Source organism: Chironomus tepperi, unplaced genomic scaffold (genome assembly GCF_022539635.2).
Source record: "Chironomus tepperi strain 1889 unplaced genomic scaffold, CSIRO-AGI_Ctep_v1 contig_301, whole genome shotgun sequence".
In the NCBI taxonomy this organism is placed as follows: Eukaryota; Metazoa; Arthropoda; class Insecta; order Diptera; family Chironomidae; genus Chironomus; species Chironomus tepperi.
In genome coordinates, this window is record NW_027226423.1 from 11200 (window position 1) to 38655 (window position 27456).

The 27456-nt window shown below is 33.7% G+C and overlaps 6 protein-coding genes and 1 long non-coding RNA gene across 13 annotated transcripts in view; 4 read left to right on the forward strand and 3 right to left on the reverse strand.

Moving 5' to 3' along the window:
• Window positions 1-13029: 13029 nt before the first annotated feature.
• Window positions 13030-13614, reverse strand: LOC139092490 (glycine-rich protein 3-like). The gene is made up of 3 exons (XM_070642901.1): window positions 13458-13614; window positions 13221-13391; window positions 13030-13164 (listed from the first exon to the last, which is right to left on the reverse strand). The coding sequence occupies exons 1-3, from the start codon at window positions 13558-13560 to the stop codon at window positions 13106-13108; spliced, it is 333 nt and encodes a 110-aa protein (XP_070499002.1). The 5' UTR covers window positions 13561-13614; the 3' UTR covers window positions 13030-13105.
• An 816-nt stretch (window positions 13615-14430) lies between these two features.
• LOC139092470 (trafficking protein particle complex subunit 4-like) lies at window positions 14431-15348 on the forward strand. The gene is made up of 3 exons (XM_070642877.1): window positions 14431-14674; window positions 14733-15046; window positions 15106-15348. The coding sequence occupies exons 1-3, from the start codon at window positions 14503-14505 to the stop codon at window positions 15268-15270; spliced, it is 651 nt and encodes a 216-aa protein (XP_070498978.1). The 5' UTR covers window positions 14431-14502; the 3' UTR covers window positions 15271-15348.
• LOC139092471 (protein mago nashi homolog) lies at window positions 15153-15957 on the reverse strand. Its single transcript, XM_070642878.1, has 2 exons — window positions 15748-15957; window positions 15153-15686 (listed from the first exon to the last, which is right to left on the reverse strand). Exons 1-2 carry the CDS (start codon window positions 15852-15854, stop codon window positions 15344-15346), a joined length of 450 nt encoding a protein of 149 aa, XP_070498979.1. The 5' UTR covers window positions 15855-15957; the 3' UTR covers window positions 15153-15343.
• Window positions 15958-16239: 282 nt separating this feature from the next.
• Window positions 16240-18673, forward strand: LOC139092472 (3-phosphoinositide-dependent protein kinase 1-like). The gene is made up of 6 exons (XM_070642880.1): window positions 16240-16325; window positions 16421-16488; window positions 16585-16642; window positions 16859-17803; window positions 17927-18192; window positions 18255-18673. The coding sequence occupies exons 2-6, from the start codon at window positions 16447-16449 to the stop codon at window positions 18354-18356; spliced, it is 1413 nt and encodes a 470-aa protein (XP_070498981.1). The 5' UTR covers window positions 16240-16325; window positions 16421-16446; the 3' UTR covers window positions 18357-18673.
• A 506-nt stretch (window positions 18674-19179) lies between these two features.
• On the forward strand, window positions 19180-24124 carry LOC139092494 (cullin-3-like). Its single transcript, XM_070642909.1, has 8 exons — window positions 19180-19747; window positions 20334-21473; window positions 21714-21884; window positions 21950-22235; window positions 22296-22441; window positions 22697-22914; window positions 22980-23118; window positions 23183-24124. The coding sequence occupies exons 1-8, from the start codon at window positions 19691-19693 to the stop codon at window positions 23333-23335; spliced, it is 2310 nt and encodes a 769-aa protein (XP_070499010.1). The 5' UTR covers window positions 19180-19690; the 3' UTR covers window positions 23336-24124.
• Window positions 24125-24452: 328 nt separating this feature from the next.
• Window positions 24453-27456, forward strand: part of LOC139092492 (putative leucine-rich repeat-containing protein DDB_G0290503) — a 28521-nt gene continuing 25517 nt past the window's right edge. For 2 of the 7 annotated variants that reach the window (XM_070642902.1, XM_070642903.1), the window contains exons 1-5: window positions 24699-24876; window positions 24958-25133; window positions 25379-25445; window positions 26290-26483; window positions 26604-26865. In XM_070642902.1, coding sequence (XP_070499003.1) covers window positions 24994-25133; window positions 25379-25445; window positions 26290-26483; window positions 26604-26865 — 663 coding nt within the window. In that variant the 5' untranslated portion in view covers window positions 24699-24876; window positions 24958-24993. Of the gene's footprint in view, window positions 24471-24697; window positions 24877-24957; window positions 25134-25378; window positions 25446-25758; window positions 26079-26289; window positions 26484-26603; window positions 26866-27456 lie in introns of those variants that run through there. The other 5 variants (XM_070642907.1, XM_070642905.1, XM_070642904.1 and 2 more) reach the window with 5 other exon arrangements.
• On the reverse strand, window positions 24890-26108 carry LOC139092495 (uncharacterized). Its single transcript, XR_011544605.1, has 2 exons — window positions 26045-26108; window positions 24890-25887 (listed from the first exon to the last, which is right to left on the reverse strand). It is a non-coding gene; the product is annotated as an uncharacterized lncRNA (long non-coding RNA).

Below are 27456 nucleotides of genomic sequence, written 5' to 3' on the forward strand. Positions count from 1 at the left end.
AACTTTTCTGTGCCATTCCTGAACAATCCAAACCGCTAAAAACTTTTCTGTGCCATTCCTGAACAATCCAAACCGCTAAAAACTTTTCTGTGCCATTCCTGAACAATCCAAACCGCTAAAAACTTTTCTGTGCCATTCCTGAACAATCCAAACCGCTAAAAACTTTTCTGTGCCATTCCTGAACAATCCAAACCGCTAAAAACTTTTCTGTGCCATTCCTGAACAATCCAAACCGCTAAAAACTTTTCTGTGCCATTCCTGAACAATCCAAACCGCTAAAAACTTTTCTGTGCCATTCCTGAACAATCCAAACCGCTAAAAACTTTTCTGTGCCATTCCTGAACAATCCAAACCGCTAAAAACTTTTCTGTGCCATTCCTGAACAATCCAAACCGCTAAAAACTTTTCTGTGCCATTCCTGAACAATCCAAACCGCTAAAAACTTTTCTGTGCCATTCCTGAACAATCCAAACCGCTAAAAACTTTTCTGTGCCATTCCTGAACAATCCAAACCGCTAAAAACTTTTCTGTGCCATTCCTGAACAATCCAAACCGCTAAAAACTTTTCTGTGCCATTCCTGAACAATCCAAACCGCTAAAAACTTTTCTGTGCCATTCCTGAACAATCCAAACCGCTAAAAACTTTTCTGTGCCATTCCTGAACAATCCAAACCGCTAAAAACTTTTCTGTGCCATTCCTGAACAATCCAAACCGCTAAAAACTTTTCTGTGCCATTCCTGAACAATCCAAACCGCTAAAAACTTTTCTGTGCCATTCCTGAACAATCCAAACCGCTAAAAACTTTTCTGTGCCATTCCTGAACAATCCAAACCGCTAAAAACTTTTCTGTGCCATTCCTGAACAATCCAAACCGCTAAAAACTTTTCTGTGCCATTCCTGAACAATCCAAACCGCTAAAAACTTTTCTGTGCCATTCCTGAACAATCCAAACCGCTAAAAACTTTTCTGTGCCATTCCTGAACAATCCAAACCGCTAAAAACTTTTCTGTGCCATTCCTGAACAATCCAAACCGCTAAAAACTTTTCTGTGCCATTCCTGAACAATCCAAACCGCTAAAAACTTTTCTGTGCCATTCCTGAACAATCCAAACCGCTAAAAACTTTTCTGTGCCATTCCTGAACAATCCAAACCGCTAAAAACTTTTCTGTGCCATTCCTGAACAATCCAAACCGCTAAAAACTTTTCTGTGCCATTCCTGAACAATCCAAACCGCTAAAAACTTTTCTGTGCCATTCCTGAACAATCCAAACCGCTAAAAACTTTTCTGTGCCATTCCTGAACAATCCAAACCGCTAAAAACTTTTCTGTGCCATTCCTGAACAATCCAAACCGCTAAAAACTTTTCTGTGCCATTCCTGAACAATCCAAACCGCTAAAAACTTTTCTGTGCCATTCCTGAACAATCCAAACCGCTAAAAACTTTTCTGTGCCATTCCTGAACAATCCAAACCGCTAAAAACTTTTCTGTGCCATTCCTGAACAATCCAAACCGCTAAAAACTTTTCTGTGCCATTCCTGAACAATCCAAACCGCTAAAAACTTTTCTGTGCCATTCCTGAACAATCCAAACCGCTAAAAACTTTTCTGTGCCATTCCTGAACAATCCAAACCGCTAAAAACTTTTCTGTGCCATTCCTGAACAATCCAAACCGCTAAAAACTTTTCTGTGCCATTCCTGAACAATCCAAACCGCTAAAAACTTTTCTGTGCCATTCCTGAACAATCCAAACCGCTAAAAACTTTTCTGTGCCATTCCTGAACAATCCAAACCGCTAAAAACTTTTCTGTGCCATTCCTGAACAATCCAAACCGCTAAAAACTTTTCTGTGCCATTCCTGAACAATCCAAACCGCTAAAAACTTTTCTGTGCCATTCCTGAACAATCCAAACCGCTAAAAACTTTTCTGTGCCATTCCTGAACAATCCAAACCGCTAAAAACTTTTCTGTGCCATTCCTGAACAATCCAAACCGCTAAAAACTTTTCTGTGCCATTCCTGAACAATCCAAACCGCTAAAAACTTTTCTGTGCCATTCCTGAACAATCCAAACCGCTAAAAACTTTTCTGTGCCATTCCTGAACAATCCAAACCGCTAAAAACTTTTCTGTGCCATTCCTGAACAATCCAAACCGCTAAAAACTTTTCTGTGCCATTCCTGAACAATCCAAACCGCTAAAAACTTTTCTGTGCCATTCCTGAACAATCCAAACCGCTAAAAACTTTTCTGTGCCATTCCTGAACAATCCAAACCGCTAAAAACTTTTCTGTGCCATTCCTGAACAATCCAAACCGCTAAAAACTTTTCTGTGCCATTCCTGAACAATCCAAACCGCTAAAAACTTTTCTGTGCCATTCCTGAACAATCCAAACCGCTAAAAACTTTTCTGTGCCATTCCTGAACAATCCAAACCGCTAAAAACTTTTCTGTGCCATTCCTGAACAATCCAAACCGCTAAAAACTTTTCTGTGCCATTCCTGAACAATCCAAACCGCTAAAAACTTTTCTGTGCCATTCCTGAACAATCCAAACCGCTAAAAACTTTTCTGTGCCATTCCTGAACAATCCAAACCGCTAAAAACTTTTCTGTGCCATTCCTGAACAATCCAAACCGCTAAAAACTTTTCTGTGCCATTCCTGAACAATCCAAACCGCTAAAAACTTTTCTGTGCCATTCCTGAACAATCCAAACCGCTAAAAACTTTTCTGTGCCATTCCTGAACAATCCAAACCGCTAAAAACTTTTCTGTGCCATTCCTGAACAATCCAAACCGCTAAAAACTTTTCTGTGCCATTCCTGAACAATCCAAACCGCTAAAAACTTTTCTGTGCCATTCCTGAACAATCCAAACCGCTAAAAACTTTTCTGTGCCATTCCTGAACAATCCAAACCGCTAAAAACTTTTCTGTGCCATTCCTGAACAATCCAAACCGCTAAAAACTTTTCTGTGCCATTCCTGAACAATCCAAACCGCTAAAAACTTTTCTGTGCCATTCCTGAACAATCCAAACCGCTAAAAACTTTTCTGTGCCATTCCTGAACAATCCAAACCGCTAAAAACTTTTCTGTGCCATTCCTGAACAATCCAAACCGCTAAAAACTTTTCTGTGCCATTCCTGAACAATCCAAACCGCTAAAAACTTTTCTGTGCCATTCCTGAACAATCCAAACCGCTAAAAACTTTTCTGTGCCATTCCTGAACAATCCAAACCGCTAAAAACTTTTCTGTGCCATTCCTGAACAATCCAAACCGCTAAAAACTTTTCTGTGCCATTCCTGAACAATCCAAACCGCTAAAAACTTTTCTGTGCCATTCCTGAACAATCCAAACCGCTAAAAACTTTTCTGTGCCATTCCTGAACAATCCAAACCGCTAAAAACTTTTCTGTGCCATTCCTGAACAATCCAAACCGCTAAAAACTTTTCTGTGCCATTCCTGAACAATCCAAACCGCTAAAAACTTTTCTGTGCCATTCCTGAACAATCCAAACCGCTAAAAACTTTTCTGTGCCATTCCTGAACAATCCAAACCGCTAAAAACTTTTCTGTGCCATTCCTGAACAATCCAAACCGCTAAAAACTTTTCTGTGCCATTCCTGAACAATCCAAACCGCTAAAAACTTTTCTGTGCCATTCCTGAACAATCCAAACCGCTAAAAACTTTTCTGTGCCATTCCTGAACAATCCAAACCGCTAAAAACTTTTCTGTGCCATTCCTGAACAATCCAAACCGCTAAAAACTTTTCTGTGCCATTCCTGAACAATCCAAACCGCTAAAAACTTTTCTGTGCCATTCCTGAACAATCCAAACCGCTAAAAACTTTTCTGTGCCATTCCTGAACAATCCAAACCGCTAAAAACTTTTCTGTGCCATTCCTGAACAATCCAAACCGCTAAAAACTTTTCTGTGCCATTCCTGAACAATCCAAACCGCTAAAAACTTTTCTGTGCCATTCCTGAACAATCCAAACCGCTAAAAACTTTTCTGTGCCATTCCTGAACAATCCAAACCGCTAAAAACTTTTCTGTGCCATTCCTGAACAATCCAAACCGCTAAAAACTTTTCTGTGCCATTCCTGAACAATCCAAACCGCTAAAAACTTTTCTGTGCCATTCCTGAACAATCCAAACCGCTAAAAACTTTTCTGTGCCATTCCTGAACAATCCAAACCGCTAAAAACTTTTCTGTGCCATTCCTGAACAATCCAAACCGCTAAAAACTTTTCTGTGCCATTCCTGAACAATCCAAACCGCTAAAAACTTTTCTGTGCCATTCCTGAACAATCCAAACCGCTAAAAACTTTTCTGTGCCATTCCTGAACAATCCAAACCGCTAAAAACTTTTCTGTGCCATTCCTGAACAATCCAAACCGCTAAAAACTTTTCTGTGCCATTCCTGAACAATCCAAACCGCTAAAAACTTTTCTGTGCCATTCCTGAACAATCCAAACCGCTAAAAACTTTTCTGTGCCATTCCTGAACAATCCAAACCGCTAAAAACTTTTCTGTGCCATTCCTGAACAATCCAAACCGCTAAAAACTTTTCTGTGCCATTCCTGAACAATCCAAACCGCTAAAAACTTTTCTGTGCCATTCCTGAACAATCCAAACCGCTAAAAACTTTTCTGTGCCATTCCTGAACAATCCAAACCGCTAAAAACTTTTCTGTGCCATTCCTGAACAATCCAAACCGCTAAAAACTTTTCTGTGCCATTCCTGAACAATCCAAACCGCTAAAAACTTTTCTGTGCCATTCCTGAACAATCCAAACCGCTAAAAACTTTTCTGTGCCATTCCTGAACAATCCAAACCGCTAAAAACTTTTCTGTGCCATTCCTGAACAATCCAAACCGCTAAAAACTTTTCTGTGCCATTCCTGAACAATCCAAACCGCTAAAAACTTTTCTGTGCCATTCCTGAACAATCCAAACCGCTAAAAACTTTTCTGTGCCATTCCTGAACAATCCAAACCGCTAAAAACTTTTCTGTGCCATTCCTGAACAATCCAAACCGCTAAAAACTTTTCTGTGCCATTCCTGAACAATCCAAACCGCTAAAAACTTTTCTGTGCCATTCCTGAACAATCCAAACCGCTAAAAACTTTTCTGTGCCATTCCTGAACAATCCAAACCGCTAAAAACTTTTCTGTGCCATTCCTGAACAATCCAAACCGCTAAAAACTTTTCTGTGCCATTCCTGAACAATCCAAACCGCTAAAAACTTTTCTGTGCCATTCCTGAACAATCCAAACCGCTAAAAACTTTTCTGTGCCATTCCTGAACAATCCAAACCGCTAAAAACTTTTCTGTGCCATTCCTGAACAATCCAAACCGCTAAAAACTTTTCTGTGCCATTCCTGAACAATCCAAACCGCTAAAAACTTTTCTGTGCCATTCCTGAACAATCCAAACCGCTAAAAACTTTTCTGTGCCATTCCTGAACAATCCAAACCGCTAAAAACTTTTCTGTGCCATTCCTGAACAATCCAAACCGCTAAAAACTTTTCTGTGCCATTCCTGAACAATCCAAACCGCTAAAAACTTTTCTGTGCCATTCCTGAACAATCCAAACCGCTAAAAACTTTTCTGTGCCATTCCTGAACAATCCAAACCGCTAAAAACTTTTCTGTGCCATTCCTGAACAATCCAAACCGCTAAAAACTTTTCTGTGCCATTCCTGAACAATCCAAACCGCTAAAAACTTTTCTGTGCCATTCCTGAACAATCCAAACCGCTAAAAACTTTTCTGTGCCATTCCTGAACAATCCAAACCGCTAAAAACTTTTCTGTGCCATTCCTGAACAATCCAAACCGCTAAAAACTTTTCTGTGCCATTCCTGAACAATCCAAACCGCTAAAAACTTTTCTGTGCCATTCCTGAACAATCCAAACCGCTAAAAACTTTTCTGTGCCATTCCTGAACAATCCAAACCGCTAAAAACTTTTCTGTGCCATTCCTGAACAATCCAAACCGCTAAAAACTTTTCTGTGCCATTCCTGAACAATCCAAACCGCTAAAAACTTTTCTGTGCCATTCCTGAACAATCCAAACCGCTAAAAACTTTTCTGTGCCATTCCTGAACAATCCAAACCGCTAAAAACTTTTCTGTGCCATTCCTGAACAATCCAAACCGCTAAAAACTTTTCTGTGCCATTCCTGAACAATCCAAACCGCTAAAAACTTTTCTGTGCCATTCCTGAACAATCCAAACCGCTAAAAACTTTTCTGTGCCATTCCTGAACAATCCAAACCGCTAAAAACTTTTCTGTGCCATTCCTGAACAATCCAAACCGCTAAAAACTTTTCTGTGCCATTCCTGAACAATCCAAACCGCTAAAAACTTTTCTGTGCCATTCCTGAACAATCCAAACCGCTAAAAACTTTTCTGTGCCATTCCTGAACAATCCAAACCGCTAAAAACTTTTCTGTGCCATTCCTGAACAATCCAAACCGCTAAAAACTTTTCTGTGCCATTCCTGAACAATCCAAACCGCTAAAAACTTTTCTGTGCCATTCCTGAACAATCCAAACCGCTAAAAACTTTTCTGTGCCATTCCTGAACAATCCAAACCGCTAAAAACTTTTCTGTGCCATTCCTGAACAATCCAAACCGCTAAAAACTTTTCTGTGCCATTCCTGAACAATCCAAACCGCTAAAAACTTTTCTGTGCCATTCCTGAACAATCCAAACCGCTAAAAACTTTTCTGTGCCATTCCTGAACAATCCAAACCGCTAAAAACTTTTCTGTGCCATTCCTGAACAATCCAAACCGCTAAAAACTTTTCTGTGCCATTCCTGAACAATCCAAACCGCTAAAAACTTTTCTGTGCCATTCCTGAACAATCCAAACCGCTAAAAACTTTTCTGTGCCATTCCTGAACAATCCAAACCGCTAAAAACTTTTCTGTGCCATTCCTGAACAATCCAAACCGCTAAAAACTTTTCTGTGCCATTCCTGAACAATCCAAACCGCTAAAAACTTTTCTGTGCCATTCCTGAACAATCCAAACCGCTAAAAACTTTTCTGTGCCATTCCTGAACAATCCAAACCGCTAAAAACTTTTCTGTGCCATTCCTGAACAATCCAAACCGCTAAAAACTTTTCTGTGCCATTCCTGAACAATCCAAACCGCTAAAAACTTTTCTGTGCCATTCCTGAACAATCCAAACCGCTTAAAACTTTTCTGTGCCATTCCTGAACAATCCAAACCGCTTAGAACATTTCATGAAAAATTTTGTTACACTGCGTAATGCGTAGAAAAAAATAAATAAAAAAAAAATCGCAATTAGCAACTTAAATTTAATTTCTGCCGGATACATTTGTACTATTTTGTAAACGGAGAACGCCCAGGTGGGTTGTGGGGTGAGTCTCAGAACGTTTGAGAATACAAATAGTACATTTTTTTTTCATTCAGATTTCTTGGGTTCGAATCTTGTCAAATCCAAAAAAATGTGAAATTGGCTTCGTTTTGCCAATTTCTAGTATTGAATGCAATACTTTTTCTGTCAACAACTTCTTTTAATGACTTTTCCATTCTCTTCCATCTCTCAAATCACCAAATTCCAAAAAGTTCTTTTAAGTCCCTCCATAAAAATTTCATTTTTTACCTAATTAATTCGCATTTCCTCTTAATATTCAACATTCTCATTAACACATCTTCCATGCATAACCACTAACATATAACAATGCAAAATGCATCTCACAGACGATAAAAATATCAGCAATGTGGTCACGATTCTCACTTCCGTAGATGATAATTCGTTTTGAAATAAAGCTTCTTCAATTTCGCGACGTGCGCGGAGGGAATCGAACGACATCGCTGATATATTTTTTATTTATTAATGTAGATGTCCATTCCATTATGCCATTTCTTATCATATTTTGATTTTAATCTTTGTGAAAATTTATGGCATAACTTCTTTCCATTTGTGTTGTCTTCAACATTGTTCATACAAAAAGTATTAAGGAATATGAAATTCAATAAAAAAATATTGTATGGAATATAAAATATGTGTGTCTGAGGTCTTATCCATTTCCACATTTGTTACACCATCATAAGCCAGTCACTGCCTGCCATGGAGTTAACAACATATTATAACACATTTTATGTGTGTTTTTTGAAAAGAAAAAACTTTTCCTCTCATGTACTGCCATGCTATACTGTGATTTATAGAAACTTTTATTTTTCTTTATACATGAGAAGAAATGGAAGGGAAGCAAATGGGTGAGAGATTATAGAATCTCATACATAAAAATCCATAAAACATTAAATATGGATAAGAATTATGGAAACGATAGTATCGAGACTGTTTGAAGCCCCCTTTGTATCCACTGGGAGTCATTTAATTATTGTATTTCCTCTACCATAGTCACTAATAGTTGTAAAAGAATCGTGGTTAATAAAATATTATACTATAAATCCCCACTCAAAGTTTTACAGCTTCTCCAGGCTTTACAAAAAAATATTTACGGACATCCGACCACATTGTGGATTCTTCATGATATTTAAGAACTTTTTTGTTGTTCTTGGAACTTGGAATTTTTATAGAAATTGACTAAGTAATCTTGTTTACTATAGATACAGCTTGTAAGACATCGTTTACTTCCTTCAACGCAATCAATCCCGAGCGACATAAATGAAGAAAGCGCTGACATGGAGCACTTAATGGAAGCCGCCTCCCTATGACTGCCAAATAGAGGCTGCTTCCATTTAGCTTTGATAAAAGAGCTTTAGTGGAGCTTTGAAAGGTCTATGCCATATTCCTCATTTGTGCAACTGGCAGAATCGGTCGGAAATACAGCATTAGATCTCAAGACAATCTCAAATCAGGAATTTACATTGAAGTAACAATAGATGCATGACCATGCAAATAATTGTATCTTGATGAGAACTGATTCATAAGCATAATAACTTCATCTTGAAAAAAATCTCACTCCAGACTGATTTGATGTTGCTTGAATTCATAATAACAACAATGGAATATTCATTCGTGTACAAATTGTTGTGAATAATGAGACCTTTGAAGCATACAATATATTCACACAAGTATTGCATGTAAACAAGAGGATAAATTTTTGGGTTCTTAGTTATTTCAGGAACATTTGGTAGAGCATTATGTTGCGAATTAAGAGATTAACATATTTTCTCTGCATATTTGCCTCAGATAACTAAGGGGAAAAAAGTTTGTAGTTAGTGCTTCAGTTTGAGATTAAAATTGTTTAAAACTTAAATTCAGCTTTTGACTGCAGTAATGGATTTCAGTTGCTTGTTAATGTCAATCATTGATTCGAATAATTCAGAAAACCAGCGAGAGGAATGAAGAAGGCACCGCCAAAGCTCCTAGATTTACACCAAAATTTGGTACCAAAAAAGCTCCCTGATCGAGTCTCCTTCATTTGTGATGCTCGGAGAGATTTATATAATGGACAAACTGACTCCAAGTAGTAGCTCCAAGTATGAACAGCTAGTAAATCTGCTCGAAAGTAAAAGAAGATTAATTTTGATTCTGTTTCAGCATTCTTTATCTGATCAACGCTATTCATTTACTTTATACTCTTGCAAGTGAGCATCATCATCATTCAACAACTGACTGTTGATTGCGTACCTTGTATCATATATTCGAATGTAAAGAAAATAATATGAAATTCAATTAAGCTGTGTACTATTGTGATATTATTCTTTAACCTGATTTAATGCAGCTCATATAGCTTGAAGAACAATCGAATTTAATCCGGAACTTTAAGAAGTATATCATAAATCAATTATAAAGCTCGAATGTAGCTGAAATTAAAAATTATTGTATTCATCAATGACTATAGACTTTAAATCCAATTCAACATCCAAGTATGATGAAATTGTAATTCAAATACATGACAAATAAATCAAATGATGATTTTCTGCAGATTATTTGTCAATCAATTTCATTATCAACCGCCTTTAATCTATTTATTGACATAAACATTCAAATCTTATTTACAGTCTCGAATAGGAAAATCAATTATAGAATATCTACGGGTTTTTGATTCCATGCAGCTGAAAATTTATTGCCACAATTTTACTGGAACATTAATTATTATTGAATATTGAATTTAACCACAATAAATTGCTTTTCAACAGTTAATCAATCACTATCATCGATTGGAAATGATGTATGAAATTGGTAGATTATTTTAAAGAGAATCCAATGGAATGATGCTTGGTACAAATGACTAATTTTGAATGAAAGGCTACTAGAGTAATGTATGCCTGTAATTAGCATTGGTCAATATAAACTTGGCCAAATCCAACAGCATAACATGTTCTCTAAAGCACCGCTACGTCGCCTTTTTAACAATAGAACGCGTAGTAGGCACAGAGATGACTGATTTCGACCTATTGTTACGAAAAAAAGCAGTTCACGGCAATGTGCCGCTCGGGTTAGACTTAAACTTTAGCTCTCTCCCAGACTTAAATCCAAAGCTCAGTTGAAGAGAGCACTTGACATGTAATCGAGGGTAGATTCAAACCTCACTCGGGCTATAGATGTTAATAGTGTTAAGAACCTTAAGAATTATTAGGATTAGCTATGTTCACGATCACTAGAAACATGAAACCCAATAAAGTTATGATACCTGAAATAACTTTGCATTAAAGCATGAAATCCAAACAAATTTAAGTTCATTTAAGATTCATAAACTTATCAAAAATATTACACTTGGAGCTTTTTCACATCGTTATTGTCAAGAAAGTCTTAAACTCTTGATTATTCTCTCGGATCTAATAATTGAATTTTAGCATAATATTCTTGAGCATTTTCAAGCACTTATCTTTATGACCAGTTGTAAAATTATTAAGTGCATTTTACTACGTGCTTGTTTTAATAAGTTTTTCGTGTTGTTGCCATATGAATGAGATCCGAGATATAGAAGTACAATATCTAGTTTAGTATTAAAACATCACTTGAAAACTCAATCGTATTACGTACTTTTTAGTATCAATTCAAGTCTTTATTATTTCATTCACTTTTATCCTTTTTCTCCTGTTCAAGTATCAAATAAATATGAGAATGATATTTAACGATGCATGTTTGAATTTACTTCAATCCTAATCGATTCCAAAGTACTTTAATTTTCTATCACATTGTATTTCGATAATCTGAGTTGAAGCTTCGCATACATGACTGTAAATGAATGAATGAGGACATTGACAGAATGGATTTGACTGTTATCTTCTGATGTATTCCCGAGCTGTGCACGATGCAGCAAACTATATTTTTCGTCGCATAAATGATCGAAACTCAGTCACGCGATGCCGTCAGGACAACTAAACGTCTTGCCGTGTTTGCAGAACTCGAAGTCGTCCGGATTTTGTATGAAAAAGTCTACTCAAGTCGACTTTTTCATATGAAATTCGAGACGACTTCGAGTTCTTTTGACATATCGACATAGTGGCGCCCTAGCGAATACATTGCACTTTTCGGGATTTCATCAGGTATGTATCAAAGACATCCATGCATTTTAATTAAATCAGATTCAACTTTTGTGATTTCCAATAAATTTCTATTGACAGCTGCAACAAAATTTCTCAATTTTGCCGCCAGTCCTTAATCTGTAATAAAATTCATTTAGTGGAAAATTTATTGAAAATTAAATTTCAACTTACGAAATGAGAACAAGGAACGAGATACAGATATGTCGAAATATCTTGTCGTAAATCGAAAAATAAGAGTCATGTTCAATTGATTCAGTGCCAAGAGAACTACTTCATCACTTGTTAATTTATGACATCGATTGAGAATATTGATGAGTTGGAAATGATGTTTTGCATGATATGTAGTATAGAAAATATTCAAAAATTGGAAACTTTATCGTCATCATCGTGTTCGGAAAATCGCTCAATTGACCTGACATTTTCAAACCACATTTTGGAATGGCTTATGGGATTTAAATCATCGATTCTCGCTGAACATTCATTTCGTTCGACTAGATTTCTCAGAAAACATAATCATGACGGATTTTAGTTACAGCTTCTCTTTCAGACTTTATGTTAATTTCAATTAGTTTGCGAGGATATCCAACTAATCTCTTGACAATGATTTGCATTTCAATTTGGAAATTCTGCTAGGTTATAATTTTAATTAATTTCCAAAATTTTCTTTTGGTACATGACATGCCTTTCTCATCACATTATTCGGTAGCCATATGGATGGCATATAAAGCGGATTCAGTTTGGTGTTAACAAAAGAGCTTTAGTAGAGCTTTGTTTCAATTTTAAAGTTTGCGTTGCTACTTGTTGAAAATAAGTTAAATCCTGTAATGTTCTGAACATTGTACGAGTCCTTGTCCACGTACTCACAAAAGAGTTATACAGATTTCCGGCCTCTTGTCTAACCACTCGGCCACAGTAGCCTTGATCAAAAAATTTACTGATTCTCCTGTATATGGCGATACCCCAGATTCCACTCTGCTCAGACACCACAATTCCAATTAATACTTACCTATCCAAATATTCGCAATTATTCTGACTCTTAAATATAATTTAAGGATCATTAAGTTATGAATTTTAATATTTTAGACAAAGGTGTCTGCAGCCTTAAGCTGAATTTGTAAACTCTTTAATACGCATGGATCAGTGTTGTCAAACTATGTTTCGCGGTAAAAACTTATTTTGGAAATGCCAAACTTTGCATACCTTATGCGATTTCGGTCATTGCTTACCATCGACATGTGCCATTGTACAAAAAAGTTGGACAACACTGGAATGTATCATTTCCATTTTAAATATTATTCATGAGACGTCTCAAACCGTTTTGCTTCATATTACGAACTAAGAGAAATTTCAATGTCAGGGAATTCCGCAAAAGATACATGTTTAAAGTCTAGTTCATTATACATTTGTGTTTAAAGCAGAGAGATGATGAAATTTTCTTGTCGTGCGTCTCAAAGGTATATGACCGATGTTTTATATAACTGTGCTGATGTGATGAATACAGGAGTCTGTATTCCAAGGACAGGAAGTATCGTAAATCTCTTATTTAATATTGTTTTATTTATATCAATAATTTAAAACTATTTACAATATGACTTGAACTAAAACTTAATTCTATCGCTTGCCATACAATCCACCGCCATATCCGTAGCCTCCAGCATAGCCATAAGAATCTTAAATAAATGTTTTTAGAATTAATGCACTTCTTAATAAACTCAATTGAACTTACAACTCTGACTAAAACCACCACCATAATGTCCATAAGGTCCTCCAAAAGGACCCCCAAATCCACCAACTCCAATTGGACCTCCAAATCCGATCGGTGCTATTGGTGCAATTGGAGCTACAGGAATGGCTGGATAGACCGGATAACCGTATCCATAGCCATATCCATGTCCGTCTGGAATTGCAACACAACAAATGTTAAAAGATCATCGATATGGATAGATCCAGTACAAATACTTACGGGGACGAAACTTATTGAACAAAAATCTTTTCTGTAGCACATGTGATTCCGAAAGATCAATGACAATTATCACAGAAATTAATAACAAAACTAAATACTTCATTTTGTGCAAAAATCTATCACTTGATGATACTAACAGAAGTAACGTCTTCACGAAGCCAAGTCAACTTTAATAATGACACAAAGAATATTCAAGTATCAACAAGAAATAGCGAGCCAGTTCCATACAAAGAGATTGTCAACATTTGCATATGAAAAAAAGTCTTGAGATGATGAAGAAATGTAATTTGACGTATAGACGTGCTTATACTTGCGAAGATAGAGTCTTTTGTGTATCGTAAATATTTGCGTCTTGTAAGTTTCATGCCACATTAATAACAGCATTTTTAATAAATCTCGTCGTATTAAGTCTTTGTCTAGGAAGGCACGGTCAATATTTTGACAAAAATCTTTATTGGATGAAATTCCCAAACATATAAGGCACATGTGAAACGGAAGTTTTGCAAATATTCAATGTCATCAGGAAACAGAATTTACGGCTTATTATGAAGAGAATATTTTTTCGTATTTTTGTGTCTGCTGCTGTTGATGCCTACTTTGTTTTGTTTATTCATTTTTTTTTAGTGTAACAGAAATATTGATTAATATGATAGAAATCATATGGTAATGATGTTTTTATTGACATTTTGTACTGAATTCTTCGCTTTTAATGAACATTGTCCGCAAATAAGTAGGCTGGAATAGACAATTGAGGCTGGGGATTTTAAATTATGAATCTTATAATTTTTAGAATCGAGCAGGCTATGGATAAATTATTTTCAAATAATTTCCAATTCGTTTTCCAAGTCGAGCCAAGTTGTAAGTTCCTATCAGTTCCAACTACCTACATATTGCATTATATTGGCTTCATATCTTCAACGGTCTTTTCATTTTCAAATTTTTGTGTTTTGTTTATATTTTGTCTGGAAAGAAATTATCTCTTGGCAAAAAAATCTGAAAATTTATTAAAAAGTTTAATTCCTTAACATTACTCAATTTACACAAAATGATTTATGGAGTTTATATTGTAAGCAAGTCAGGAGGGCTGATATTTCATCACGATCATTCCGTGCCACGTATAGAAACAGAGAAAACTTTTAGCTATCCACTGGATCTTAAACTAGATTTTGATAAGAAATTTATTACTGTCGTTTTTGGACAGCGAGATGGAATTTTTGGTAAGTTACAATCAGAAATCTGTAATTAAGTTATTAAGGAATAAAACATTATTTTCAGTTGGACATCATTTGATGGCTGTGAATGGCATACAAGTCAATGGAACTGTACTGGAAGATGGAAAGGAAGTAAAAGAAATTCTTGAAAAAGAGGAAAATTATCCACTAAATTTACGTTTTTGTCGACCAAGAATGACAACGAATGAGAAAATTTTCCTAGCATCAATGTTCTATCCACTGTTTGCAATTGCTAGTCAATTATCTCCTGAACCAAAAAGTTCTGGAATTCAAATACTCGAAGCTGATACATTTAGACTACATTGCTTTCAAACACTTACTGGAGTTAAATTTATGGTCGTTGCTGAGCCGATTCAGGTAGATTTAACATACTTACTAGTCATATAGAGTTCTATAATTAATGCCATTTTTTACAGACTGGAGTGGAAGCGCTGTTAAAGAAAATTTATGAACTGTATTCAGATTATGCTTTAAAAAATCCATTTTATTCACTCGAGCAGCCATTAAGGTGCGAATTATTTGATCAGAATTTACAGTTACTTCTGGATAATTTCGAAAAGAATGGAATCACGAACATTTAAAGAATCAAAATCATTCAAGTTATTATGTATTGTAAGTTAAGTGAAAATAAATTGGACAGTTAAATTAATTAATTTATATTGGCTTAATCTTAAAATGTAATCCAATGAGCGAAAATACCAAGCATTTCAGATCCTGTACAAGGTAATAAAATAATCTTAAGCCTTCTGGATCTTTTGACTGATCAACATCTAGCAAAGAGCCGATTTTCGATGTTGTAAATGAGATGTGCTCGTCACCAATAAGAATTTCGAGTTCCTGTCTACCGACACGATCTGCTGGTGGCCACAATGAGTCATCTTCAGCCATAATTTCGGAATCCTGGATGATGCGCTTCAATTCTTGCAATACTGATGTATGGACATAAGCCTCTTTTCTGATCATTGTGTCATTCTTATAGTTGGAATTGTTGGCGTATCTATTAAAAATAATTATTTAAAGCATATTTTGTTGATAAATGCAAATTTGCGGTTGTTTACCTCAATTTTCCATCAGGTCTAAATTCAAATTCCAAAAATTCATGTCCAAACTTTCCTTTATGTCCAATATAATATCGTAGATAGAAATCTTGAGTGTCCACTGACATTTTAAAGTTGTTCCTTTGGTTCCTTCAAGCGTATATATCCTTTAATAAGTAAAATTCTGATTTTTTGTTTTCCTTCTAGTTGTTAGTCTTGAAAGGAAACTGCTCGAATTGAACCTCTATAATTTCAACCATGTAAAGTCCCTCAATAACGAACTACAATTTTCGTTGTACTTCTGTCCACATCTGTGCTGTAAAAATTTGGTATAGTGAAATATAATTAACTTAAAATAACTGGATACTATACATCAATTTGATTCGCCAGATCAAGAAGTCATAAAATTATAAATAACGGTCAAAAAGAATTTAAAATGTTTTGTTGAATAACGATTATCTGATATTTGAATTTACAGGGATTGCAGCTAGGCACAGGAATTATAGTTTGATTTTTTCACAAACAACTCCGAGCTATTATAAAGTTATCAATATTTGTGGTTTTAACTACATTACAGCTGCTATCAACTAAAGATTTAAGTAAGGATTAGTTCAATTTAAAGGAGTTTTATACATTAAGCCACTGGAATGGTCGTTCATTAATAAAATTTAATAAATTCAACTTATTATCACAGTTAATTAAATATATTATGTTAAAATCATGAGTGAACATAATTACATATTTGCAAAAGTTATAGGAGAGGTGAATAACGATGAAATTAGTCAAATTTTCAGTGAAAAATGAACAAATTTTTAATTTTTCTTAAAAAAATTATTTTCATTAATTAATCGGATATAGGGAAGCTTCTCAACCGTATATTTGGCAAAAGATGTTAATACTAATAAGCAATATGCAAGTAAGTAGCATACTTTCAGTGAATAACTTGTTATCTGGCTGTTTGGGAGATCCAGACAAAATCTGACATTGACCTGTTTAATATAGATTCTTCTGGTTGATACAGAAATTTTGGATTGCGATTAAGTCAATCTAAGATCTGTGACTAGTCAAAACATCCTGTTTAACAATGTTAATCATGATACAGTGTTCTAATTCCTTCTTTATTTACTTACAGTTAAAGTATGTGAAAAGAGCTTTATATTTCGTGAAAAGAAGCAAGAATATATCAAGAGAGAGAAATCAGCCCTTTTAAGACTCAGTAACACAACAGGAATAGTTAAATTAGTGTGCACGTTTCAATCAACTAAATATTTATTTTTTGTAATGAGCTTCGCCAAAAATGGTGAAATTCTTAATTATATTGACTTAATGAACATTGACTGTTCAAGGTTTTATGCTGCAGAGTTACTAAAGGCTGTTGAAGGAATGCACAAGAAGAATATAATTCATCGTGATCTAAAGCCACAAAATTTGTTCCTAGATTCAAATATGCACTTATTAATAGGTGATTTAGGCAGTTCAAAAATCTTACAGGATGAAGAAATTCATCATAATCATTTAAGTCATAGCATCAACGAAGATGATGATGGACAAAATAACAATAATCCAAAAGAGAAACGAAAGGAAAGGAGGGAAAGTTTTGTTGGAACTGCTCTTTATGTATCACCTGAAATTCTAAAAGGCAAAAAGTCTTTATTTTCAACAGACTTATTTAGTTATGCATGCATACTGTATGAGTTTATTTGCAAAAAACCAGCATTTGGCAGTTCTGGCGAAAATGAATACATGGTGTTTCAAAAGATACAAAATATGGATTATAATTTCCCCGAAAATATTAATCATCAAGCAAAAGACTTAATAGAAAAGTTGTTAATTGTAGATCCAGAGAAAAGACTCGGCGCTTCCGATCCCAAAGATCAGTTTTATAAATCAATAAGGAATCACGAGTTTTTTGCATCGATAGATTTTGACAAGATCTATTCACAAACATCTCCATTATTGCTTTTGTCAGAAATTAAAAAGGACAATTTTCATATTTCCGATGACATTGAGACAGGCTTAGGAGAGAGTCAACTGAATAGGATATTACAGTTAGATTTAGCGTCAAATTCAAGTTCATGTGAGTTTACACATTGATATTCCATGAATTTGTGTCACTTATATTATTGACTCATTTTCGGAGAATTTTTAATCACATGCTGTTTACTACGATGTACTTATTATTGACATTTTAAATTTGCAGATCAAGACTCATTGAAGAAATTGCTAGAGGATCAAAAAAATAATTTACAATGGTCGGAATTTGTAGAAGATAATGAGTACATCATCAAACATGGCTTCATAAATAAACGTAAAGGATTATTTTCACGAAGAAGAATGTTACTGCTGACCAGCACACCCCGTTTAATTTATATCGATGCTAATGCCAATGTCAAGAAAGGTGAAATACCATTTGACTCATCACTAACTTGTGAACGTAGGAATTTTAAGATATTTTTCGTTCATACGGTAAGTTGGACTTTGATGATTAATCCACAGCTTTTTGACATGATTTACTTTCTAATTTACAGCCAAATCGAATATATTATTTAGAAGATCCAGAAGGTGGAGCGTTGACGTGGTGCGATACAATCGAGGAAGTTAGGGATAAATATTTTAAATTAAAGGAATAAAGTTATGTGTTGGAACCTAGAAACATTAAACTCAAAAAAGCAAAAAGTAATTGAGGCTGATTGGACGTCATTTTTCGTGCACCTTAAATATAGGCAATAATTTAAATCAATAAGAAATAAGCAGGATTCATATTGTGCAACAAGAAACTTAAGGAAATCATTTATCATTGATGTCTGTCTACCTGTTCCTGTAAATCATCATGAAAAATCTAACAAAATTGGCCTTAGCCTGAGTTGTTTTGTATGTTTTCAATGAATATTGTGCATGAAATAGTTAATCCAATCAACTCAAGTCCTAAAATACCTATTTAAAGTTATTGAAAATAAAAGTAATCATTTGCAAAAATGGAAAGATCTTTATCAGTATTAATACTATCTTAGGTGAATATAATTAAGTTTTAGAAATAAAGTTTTGTGATTAAGTATAAAAATTAATATTAACGATTTTTTGGATTTTGACGGGAATTGCAGAAGGGGATCGTATTTTCAACATCTCATGAAGTTGTCTATGATTAATGAAGTATGAATTCTATAGAATGACCGTCTTTATGACTGTATTCCATTAATTTCCTTAATTTTGTTTAAGAATTGCAAATATCAAAAATTTTTGACAAAAATTGCAATTTTGATCCTTTTTATCCTTATTACTTGCACACATGCTGCTTCAACAGGTCCTATTTGTTCTAAAGGAACTTAAAAAGTTGTTAAGGAACATCAGGATGTGTATTAAATGCCATAGGTTCAATTCCATTTTCTAACTGATTTTTCAAATTCAAACCAGCCCTTGCGCAAGTTGCATAACCATACAAATGTTTTAATATCAAAACCTTACACAACTTAAAAATTCATCAAATTTACAGACTTTCAAGATTACAAGCATAAAATAGTGTATAATTAAAGCGAAAAATCTGTAAAACTAATGATCTAACAATGATTAAGTGTTGTGTTCACGAGATATTTGTGTAATAATCAGGAAATTTGTAGAATTTAAGGCATAAAATTTTTCTGGATCAGAGAAAAAACAAAAAGAACAAAAAATTTTTTTTAAAACAAGTGAAAGTAAAATATTCGCGACAAAGAATAATATCGTATAATAATTAACTGAATAAGCAGTAAACCGTTAATGAGAAATGTAAAAATTGAAAGATAAAGGATTCTGTAATTTTTAAAGTTTCGTTTATGATTTTCACTATAATATTTGTGGTAGCTATTAATTGATTTTTTTTTCGTCGACAAAACAAAATTTAGGCCATACTGTTCGCGTTGGCCATTAACTTTAGTATTTTTTGCATTAATATAAAATAAGTAAATAAAGAACAATAGAAAAATTCAAAATGAATCGACAACAACCACAGAAAAAGGAAGGAAAAATGAGGATTCGGGCATTTCCTGTAAGTTTAATAATTTGCTTACTTCTCTTATTGTTATTGTTGTAATCTTATCTGTCAACTATCTTGAAAATTGCATAAAACATGATGAGACCGTAATTATTTTTTCCCCATCACAGTAAACACTGATTTAAGATAATTTTATATATTTTTGTGAAATTAATTTGAGTTTCAAAATTCTAAATATCAATCAAAAATCAGCATATATTTTAACAATAAATAAAAATGTTGCGCGCCGAGACGGTCGAACGTTTGGGACATATTATCGAACATTTTCATGTCATAGACTATGTACACGAAAAGCCGAAATTTTATTATGGAGTCAGTATCAACATTTTAAAAATGACATTCGACTTTTCATTCCATTTTCATGATATGGAAATATTATGGAGTTAATTCCAGTCTGTAATTTGAGTACTCTATCAACAGCGCTTTAGTCACTCAAACACCCAGTTTGAGAACACCTACAAATCACATACCTTTTTCAAATACATTGATTTTTGTGTGTCTTAGTTTAGGGAACATTTGATAAGCGAATGAGTACGACTATTTCTAACAATACAAAAAAATGCTCTCTTTATATTTATAGATGACGATGGATGAGAAGTTCGTTGAATCAATTTGGTCATTGCTCAAAAATGCAATTCAAGAGATACAGAAAAAGAATAATTCAGGATTATCGTTTGAGGAACTTTATCGTAATGCATACACAATGGTTCTTCATAAACATGGCGAAAGACTATATCATGGATTAAAGGAAGTCGTTACACATCATTTACAACAAAAAGTTCGTGAAGATGTCTTAAGAGCATTAAATAATAATTTCCTACAAACATTAAATCAAGCATGGACAGATCATCAAACATCAATGGTTATGATAAGAGACATACTCATGTACATGGATCGCGTTTATGTGCAACAAAATGATGTTGATAATGTTTATAATTTAGGTCTTATAATATTTCGTGATGAGATAATTAGCCATGAAAGAATTAGAAATCATTTACGCGAGACATTATTATCAATGATTATGAATGAGAGAAAAGGTGAAGCAATTGAGCATCTTTTAATTAAAAATGCCTGTCAAATGTTAATGATACTTGGAATTAATAGTCGTTGGGTATATGAGAAAGATTTTGAACGTCCATTCCTAACCCAATCAGCGGCATTTTATGCAATGGAATCACAAAAGTTTTTATCAGAAAATAGCGCAAGTGTATATATAAAGCGTGTCGAAGCACGCATTACAGAAGAAGCTGAACGTGCTAAATTATATTTGGATGAAAGTACCGAGCAACGAATTGTTGATGTTGTTCAAGATGAGCTCATTAAGAAACATATGCGTACAATTGTCGAAATGGAAAATTCAGGAGTTGTTTATATGTTAAGGAATACGAAAACGGATGATTTAGCTTGCATGTATAAATTATTCTCTCGTGTAACGGATGGAATTAAGACAATATCTGAATGTGTTAGTCGATATCTTAGAGAGCAAGGAACATCACTAGTAAAAGAAGAAGAAGGTGGAACAAATCCAATTACATTTGTTCAAAATCTACTTGACTTGAAAGATCGTTTTGATCACTTCCTTCATCATTCATTTAATTATGAGAAAACATTTAAGCACATGATTTCATCGGATTTTGAATATTTCTTAAATTTGAATAATAAATCGCCAGAATATTTATCGCTATTTATTGATGATAAGCTCAAGAAAGGATGCAAAGGGGTAAGCCATTAAAATCAGTTTTATGCATGCATAAATTTTAATTAATTTAAATGAAATTATTTCATGATTGAAATTTAAAATCAAGATTATTAATGAAAATGAATATGAAGATCGTGAAGTTATTTCAAGAAAGAACTCTAAACTTTTGGTATGCAACGTGTGACATTTTTGTTAATTCATCGACACGTTCCTTCATGTTTAGGGACTAATTTTTATGGATATACTTTTACCTTTTTTTAGATGTCTGAGCAAGAAATTGAAACAATTTTGGACAAAACAATGGTTTTGTTCCGCTATTTGCTTGAAAAGGATGTATTTGAGAGATATTACAAAGCACATTTAGCAAAGAGATTGCTGCTTAATAAATCCGTTAGTGACGATTCCGAAAAGAATATGATATCAAAGTTAAAGGTGAGAGACATTAAGCTTTTTATGATTATTAACAGCTTAATGCTAATGAATTCTTGTTCTTTTAGACTGAATGTGGATGTCAATTTACATCAAAACTTGAGGGAATGTTTAAGGACATGCAAGTTTCAAATACAATTATGGAAGAATTTAAGAATCATGTGACTTTGCAAGGAATGACATTAAGTGGCGTAGATTTAAGTGTGAGAATATTAACAACTGGATTTTGGCCAACTCAATCGTCGACGCCAAATTGCAATATTCCAATCTCTCCAAGTCAAGCTTTTGACGCATTTAAACGATTCTATTTAGCAAAACACTCAGGACGACAGCTAACTCTGCAGCCTCAACTTGGTATAAAGTCATTTTATCAAAAATTTCTGGAAATTTAATGGCATTTTTTGACTTTTTAAGGTACTGCATTCATAAACGCTGTATTTTATGGAACTAAACAAGAAACTGATAATGAAGCTGGAAGCAATGGAAAGGAACTTGGTGCATGTTCAAGCTCACAGTCACTGCATGTACGAAAACATGTTCTTCAAGTTTCAACTTATCAGGTAATGTAATTTCGTCTATCTTATCGTTCAAGAGGTGTTTGTGAGGAAATTGGGCTAGGATTTATTAATTAAATTACGTACATATGAAGATAATGGCCTATCTAAAATATGCACGAATCCTACATTCCTTTCGCACTAATCCTACATCCAAAAATAGCACAATAAGCTCAACAAAGCCACACCAAATCTTGTTTAATTAACATAAATTATCATCAATTTTTACTAATGATTTGCTTTATGTTTTTATGACTTTAGATGTGCGTATTGATGTTATTCAATAATCGTGAGCGAATGTCATATGAAGAGATTCAACAAGAAACCGACATCCCAGAAAAGGATCTTATTCGTGCATTGCAGTCTCTTTCAATGGGTAAATTACAACAACGATTGCTCATGCGAACACCGAAAACGAAGGAAATTGAACCGTCTAATGAATTTTATGTGAATGATGGATTTGTGTCTAAATTCCACAAGTATGATGATTGACCTTTGCTTGCTGTTAAGCTTAATTTAATTAACTTTTTTTTTGTGTCTGCAGAGTTAAAATTCAAACAGTTGCTGCAAAGGGTGAAACCGAGCCAGAGCGTAGAGAGACGAGAAATAAGGTCGACGAAGACCGTAAACATGAAATTGAGGCAGCAATTGTTAGAATCATGAAATCACGCAAAAAGCTTGCGGTAAATCAAAAAATCTATTTTGTGTCTAATTTGATAATTTTCATGCTTTGTCTTTTCTTTGTAGCACAACCTTTTGGTTTCTGATGTCACTACCCAATTACGTAGTCGCTTCCTGCCTTCGCCAGTTATCATAAAGAAGCGAATTGAAGGATTAATTGAACGAGAGTATCTTGCACGAACACCAGAAGACCGTAAAGTTTATATATATTTAGCTTAAATTTCTAAAAACAGAAGAAGAAACAAAAACAAAAAATTATTTTTCTTATACAAAAAAAAAAACAACAACACAAAATTAAAGGAAGTAATGGAAAAGAGGAGCTTATGATTTCTTTCATGATATTTGAATCTCATTTGATTAATCCTTGAGTTGTTTTGGTTCATATTAATAAAATGGAGATGCTTAATAACAAATTTGGAAAAAAAGCTTAAAAACCAGTAGGAAATACCCTAACAGACAATGAGCATACTCACCATACTCACCTAAATGAGCATGCTCATGAGTATACTCAACATACTCACCTATTTGAGCGTACTCATGAGTATACTCAATCAATATAATTGAGCATGCTCAATTTTGTGAGCATACTCATGAGCTCATTGTCTGTTCGGTAATGTCTTCAAAATGTATTGTGTCAATTGCTCTACGTGCGTTCTCGATCACAAAAAGACATCTTTTCCCTAACCGAAACCTATTTTTCTTCTGTGTTATTTTAATAAATATTTGAAGAGTATTTTCTCTTCAATTTTTTTGATACCCGTTGACGGATGCTGCATTTTTTTTCACTGACTTAAGAGTTGTCACCGTTCATGTGAAAAAAAAGTATTGCTGTCGATTATGAATCGTCTTTCATTTATTAAATTAGTTTAATGATTTTTAATGTTTTAGTATGAAAAAGAGAAAGAAAATTGATAATTTAGTTAAAATTTGATAATGATGAGAGAAAAAAAATTGAAATTATAAAAAAGGAAGTAATGAAGTATAATGTAAATAAAAAATTAAACATAACTGAGCCAATTTAGTGTCTTTGAACTTTATTTTATAAGGAATTTTCAATTCAACTTGAATTTACTTTTTTATAACGACTTGATCGCGCTGTTTAAAAACGTATGAAGTATTTACGTTTCTTTCTGTGCGATCGTACATTTTCTCTTTTTTCAGACTTAGAAGCTGTTTTATGCTGGCTATTCGTATGAACTATGGACTATTCTTTAAGATTATTATGTTTTTCCGTCAAGAATATGTTCATTCTGGTATATTCTGTGAAGCTATGTAGACCTGTTGATTGATTGCCTGTTGATGCTGTCCAAAATTCATGGTATTTGCTTGGAAATTCTCAAAATCAATTTAATTGGTAAAATACGTTAGCGTTTGAATTTTATGAAAAACTTGACGAAGATTTAACGAAAGTTTAGATTTTTCAAAATATAAAAGTTCGTTAAATTTCTTGTCAAAATTTTGCCATTTTAATTAATTAAAACAGTCTTAAACAGAGTTTTTAGAATTAAATACTACAAATAAAATAACTTCAGAGTGTCGCAATAAAAATCCTGAAATGAATATCGACGGCTGAAACAGAAAATTAGTATCTGTTGAATTTTTGAACGAGAAAGTCGTGTCGCGCAAATATTAATTTATTTTTATACTTAAAAGTGTTCATTTAATGCCAATTTACTTAAAAATGCAAAGACTGATAAAGTAGTGATAAGAGATTGTTGAAATTTTGTTAAAAGTAGAACAGAAAAGAAAGAAAAATACGAGTAAATATCAAAATTATTCTTTACATTTTTTGATTGCAGTAAACATATTTTATTTCCATGCTGATTTTAAAAATTTTGAAGCTCACGTTTTGCTATTATCATAAGAGAGATTAAAGAATGATGTTTCAATTTGTCTACGACATGCTTACGGGCTTTAAAACGCGCTTAAATATGAAAAGTGAAATTTCAAAAATCCGGAAAGAAGGTCAAGACAGTCGATTGGATGGTTTAAGTGAAGAATATAAAAAAGCGATTGAGTAAATACTAATGAAAATGAAAACAATTAATCATTAGACAATCGTCCTCGATTTGTCACATACATTTATAGAGATATTTCCAAATATGTTGCAAAAATGTCTTATATACTTTTTTTGACAACTTCCCGTACTTCCTGTTATGCCCATTTTTTGATCTTGACACTGATCATTTTCTTTTTCTTTTCGCTTCTCTTTCCATATTATTACTGTACTTCCAACAACGTTTTAAAAAAAACCACACAAAGAGCCATAAACAGATTGCAACAAGACTATAATGATATGCTGGAAAATGCATCTACGGATTATGGAGAGGTAACCACAAATCATTTAATAGTGTATATTTAAAAAGAGCCATAATGAAGTCTTCCTACTATTGTGAAGTTGTTAATCTTTAAAAGAAGGAAAAAAAAACTATACACGAAGTAAAAAAAAACTCCGTTTTTTGGAATAAATTGTCTGCTCTCGTGACGCAAATTCAAAATGTGTTGATATTCGATACCCAGACTGACATAAAGTACTAAATGTGATGAAATTCACTTATACACATGTATGTGGAAAAGCGATTAATTCATTAAGTTCTTTTATTAATTATTTGTTGGTTTCCTATGATTAGAAAGTGATGTGAATTATGACGAAATGCATCGTCTGCTCTGTTTATGTGCATAGGATTATAATGAGTGCCTCAGCTCTGTGCATCACAACTTTTTAATTTATTTTGTGTCATTTAAAAATGTTTTATGTGCTATAATGAGAACTGTGAGAGAGAGAAGGCAAAAAAATATAGAAATAATAGTGATTTGTGCGCGATTTCAATTAATCTTTCATTATTATTGAGTCACTCGTAAAAAACACGTAAATTGAAACAAAACTGTGGAGAACAAAAATAATATATAAAATAAAAATACAATTACCAATGCCATGTTAATTTGTGCAAAAAATAGAAAGGTGTGTACAGATTAATCGCGATCCTCGAGCGTTCAGGGAGTAAATTGAAATATATCGTGTGCTTTAATAACAATAATGAGAATCTTTTGTGCTAATAAAGTCATAAAAAAATTTTTTATTACTTATTTGACTATCTGACTAGATAAAAAAAGAAGAAGTGATATTGTGCTATATTTGGGTTGTTCATGTTCTTTTTATCTTTTTTCACCAGATATTAATCTATGAAAAATACGTGAACACTCTGCTTGAAATTATCTATGAGTTAATAATACAGTTGGACTGTAAAGTCTCAACCTTGGAACATTCAGCAGATAAATCAGTAAATCTAACTAGTGCAACGATTGAAGTTGACCTTAAAAAAGAAAATCCTGAAGATACCGCTATGGCTGCAATGGATTTAACAGAGTAAGTAGAGAATGAGAATAAATTATTGCTACTTTCTTACGATTCATTGTACTGCAATGCTTAAAAGAAAAAGAAGAAATACAAAGCAAATAAATATAAAAAAAAAACTCGACATTCCAGTAAAATGTTCATCAATAGGCTTGATAACAAAAACGAGCCAAACGACGAACCGGACAATTTGCGTCATCATCACAATAGCAATGACCTTCAGAGCACGTGTCCAAAATATCAACATGTTGAAGTAAACGATTTAAAAATAAAAAATGAAGCAATTAAAGAAGAGTCCAAAAGAATAAATGATGGCAATCAGGAGAGCTTTACGGATATTTATGAAGGATCAGCTAAAAAAGAAAATATGGACTTGGAAGTTCAAGCTATACTTGTAAGTGGAAACATTTTGTAGATTAAACCGTACTTTCCATGAGAATAATGAATTGGAACTGAAATATTAAATGCGTAAAAACCATCTGGGATATTCCAATAAAAGTGAAAACAAAAAAATATCAAAATCTTATTAAAAACTAACAATGTTTAAGCATCATTGTCAAGTGATTTGTTGTGATATTAATTGTGGATTATAATCGTAAATTAAGACTTGGGATGGTGGGATTTACCTGCTATTTTTAGAAATTCTTTGTAATCATTGTATGATTTTAAGAATAAAAAATGTTTTGGGCTTGGCGCCTTTTACAAGTTGGTTAGTCAAGATGGGTCAAGATTAAGCTTAAACACACCTTCGCATAATCAATATTAATCTGCAGATGTATTGTGTATATTCGAGCCAGCACTTAATCTTTGAACTTTTTTAAATCCTTCCATAAACTAGCAATTCATTACATGGACAATTCTAGTCAGAGCTCGAAGTTGACTTGGATGTTGTATGGAAAAGTCGACTTGAGTTGGACTTGAGTTAACTCTACCACATATGAAATTCTAGTCCACTTCGAGCTCTAATCCTGAGTGCCTCTTGATC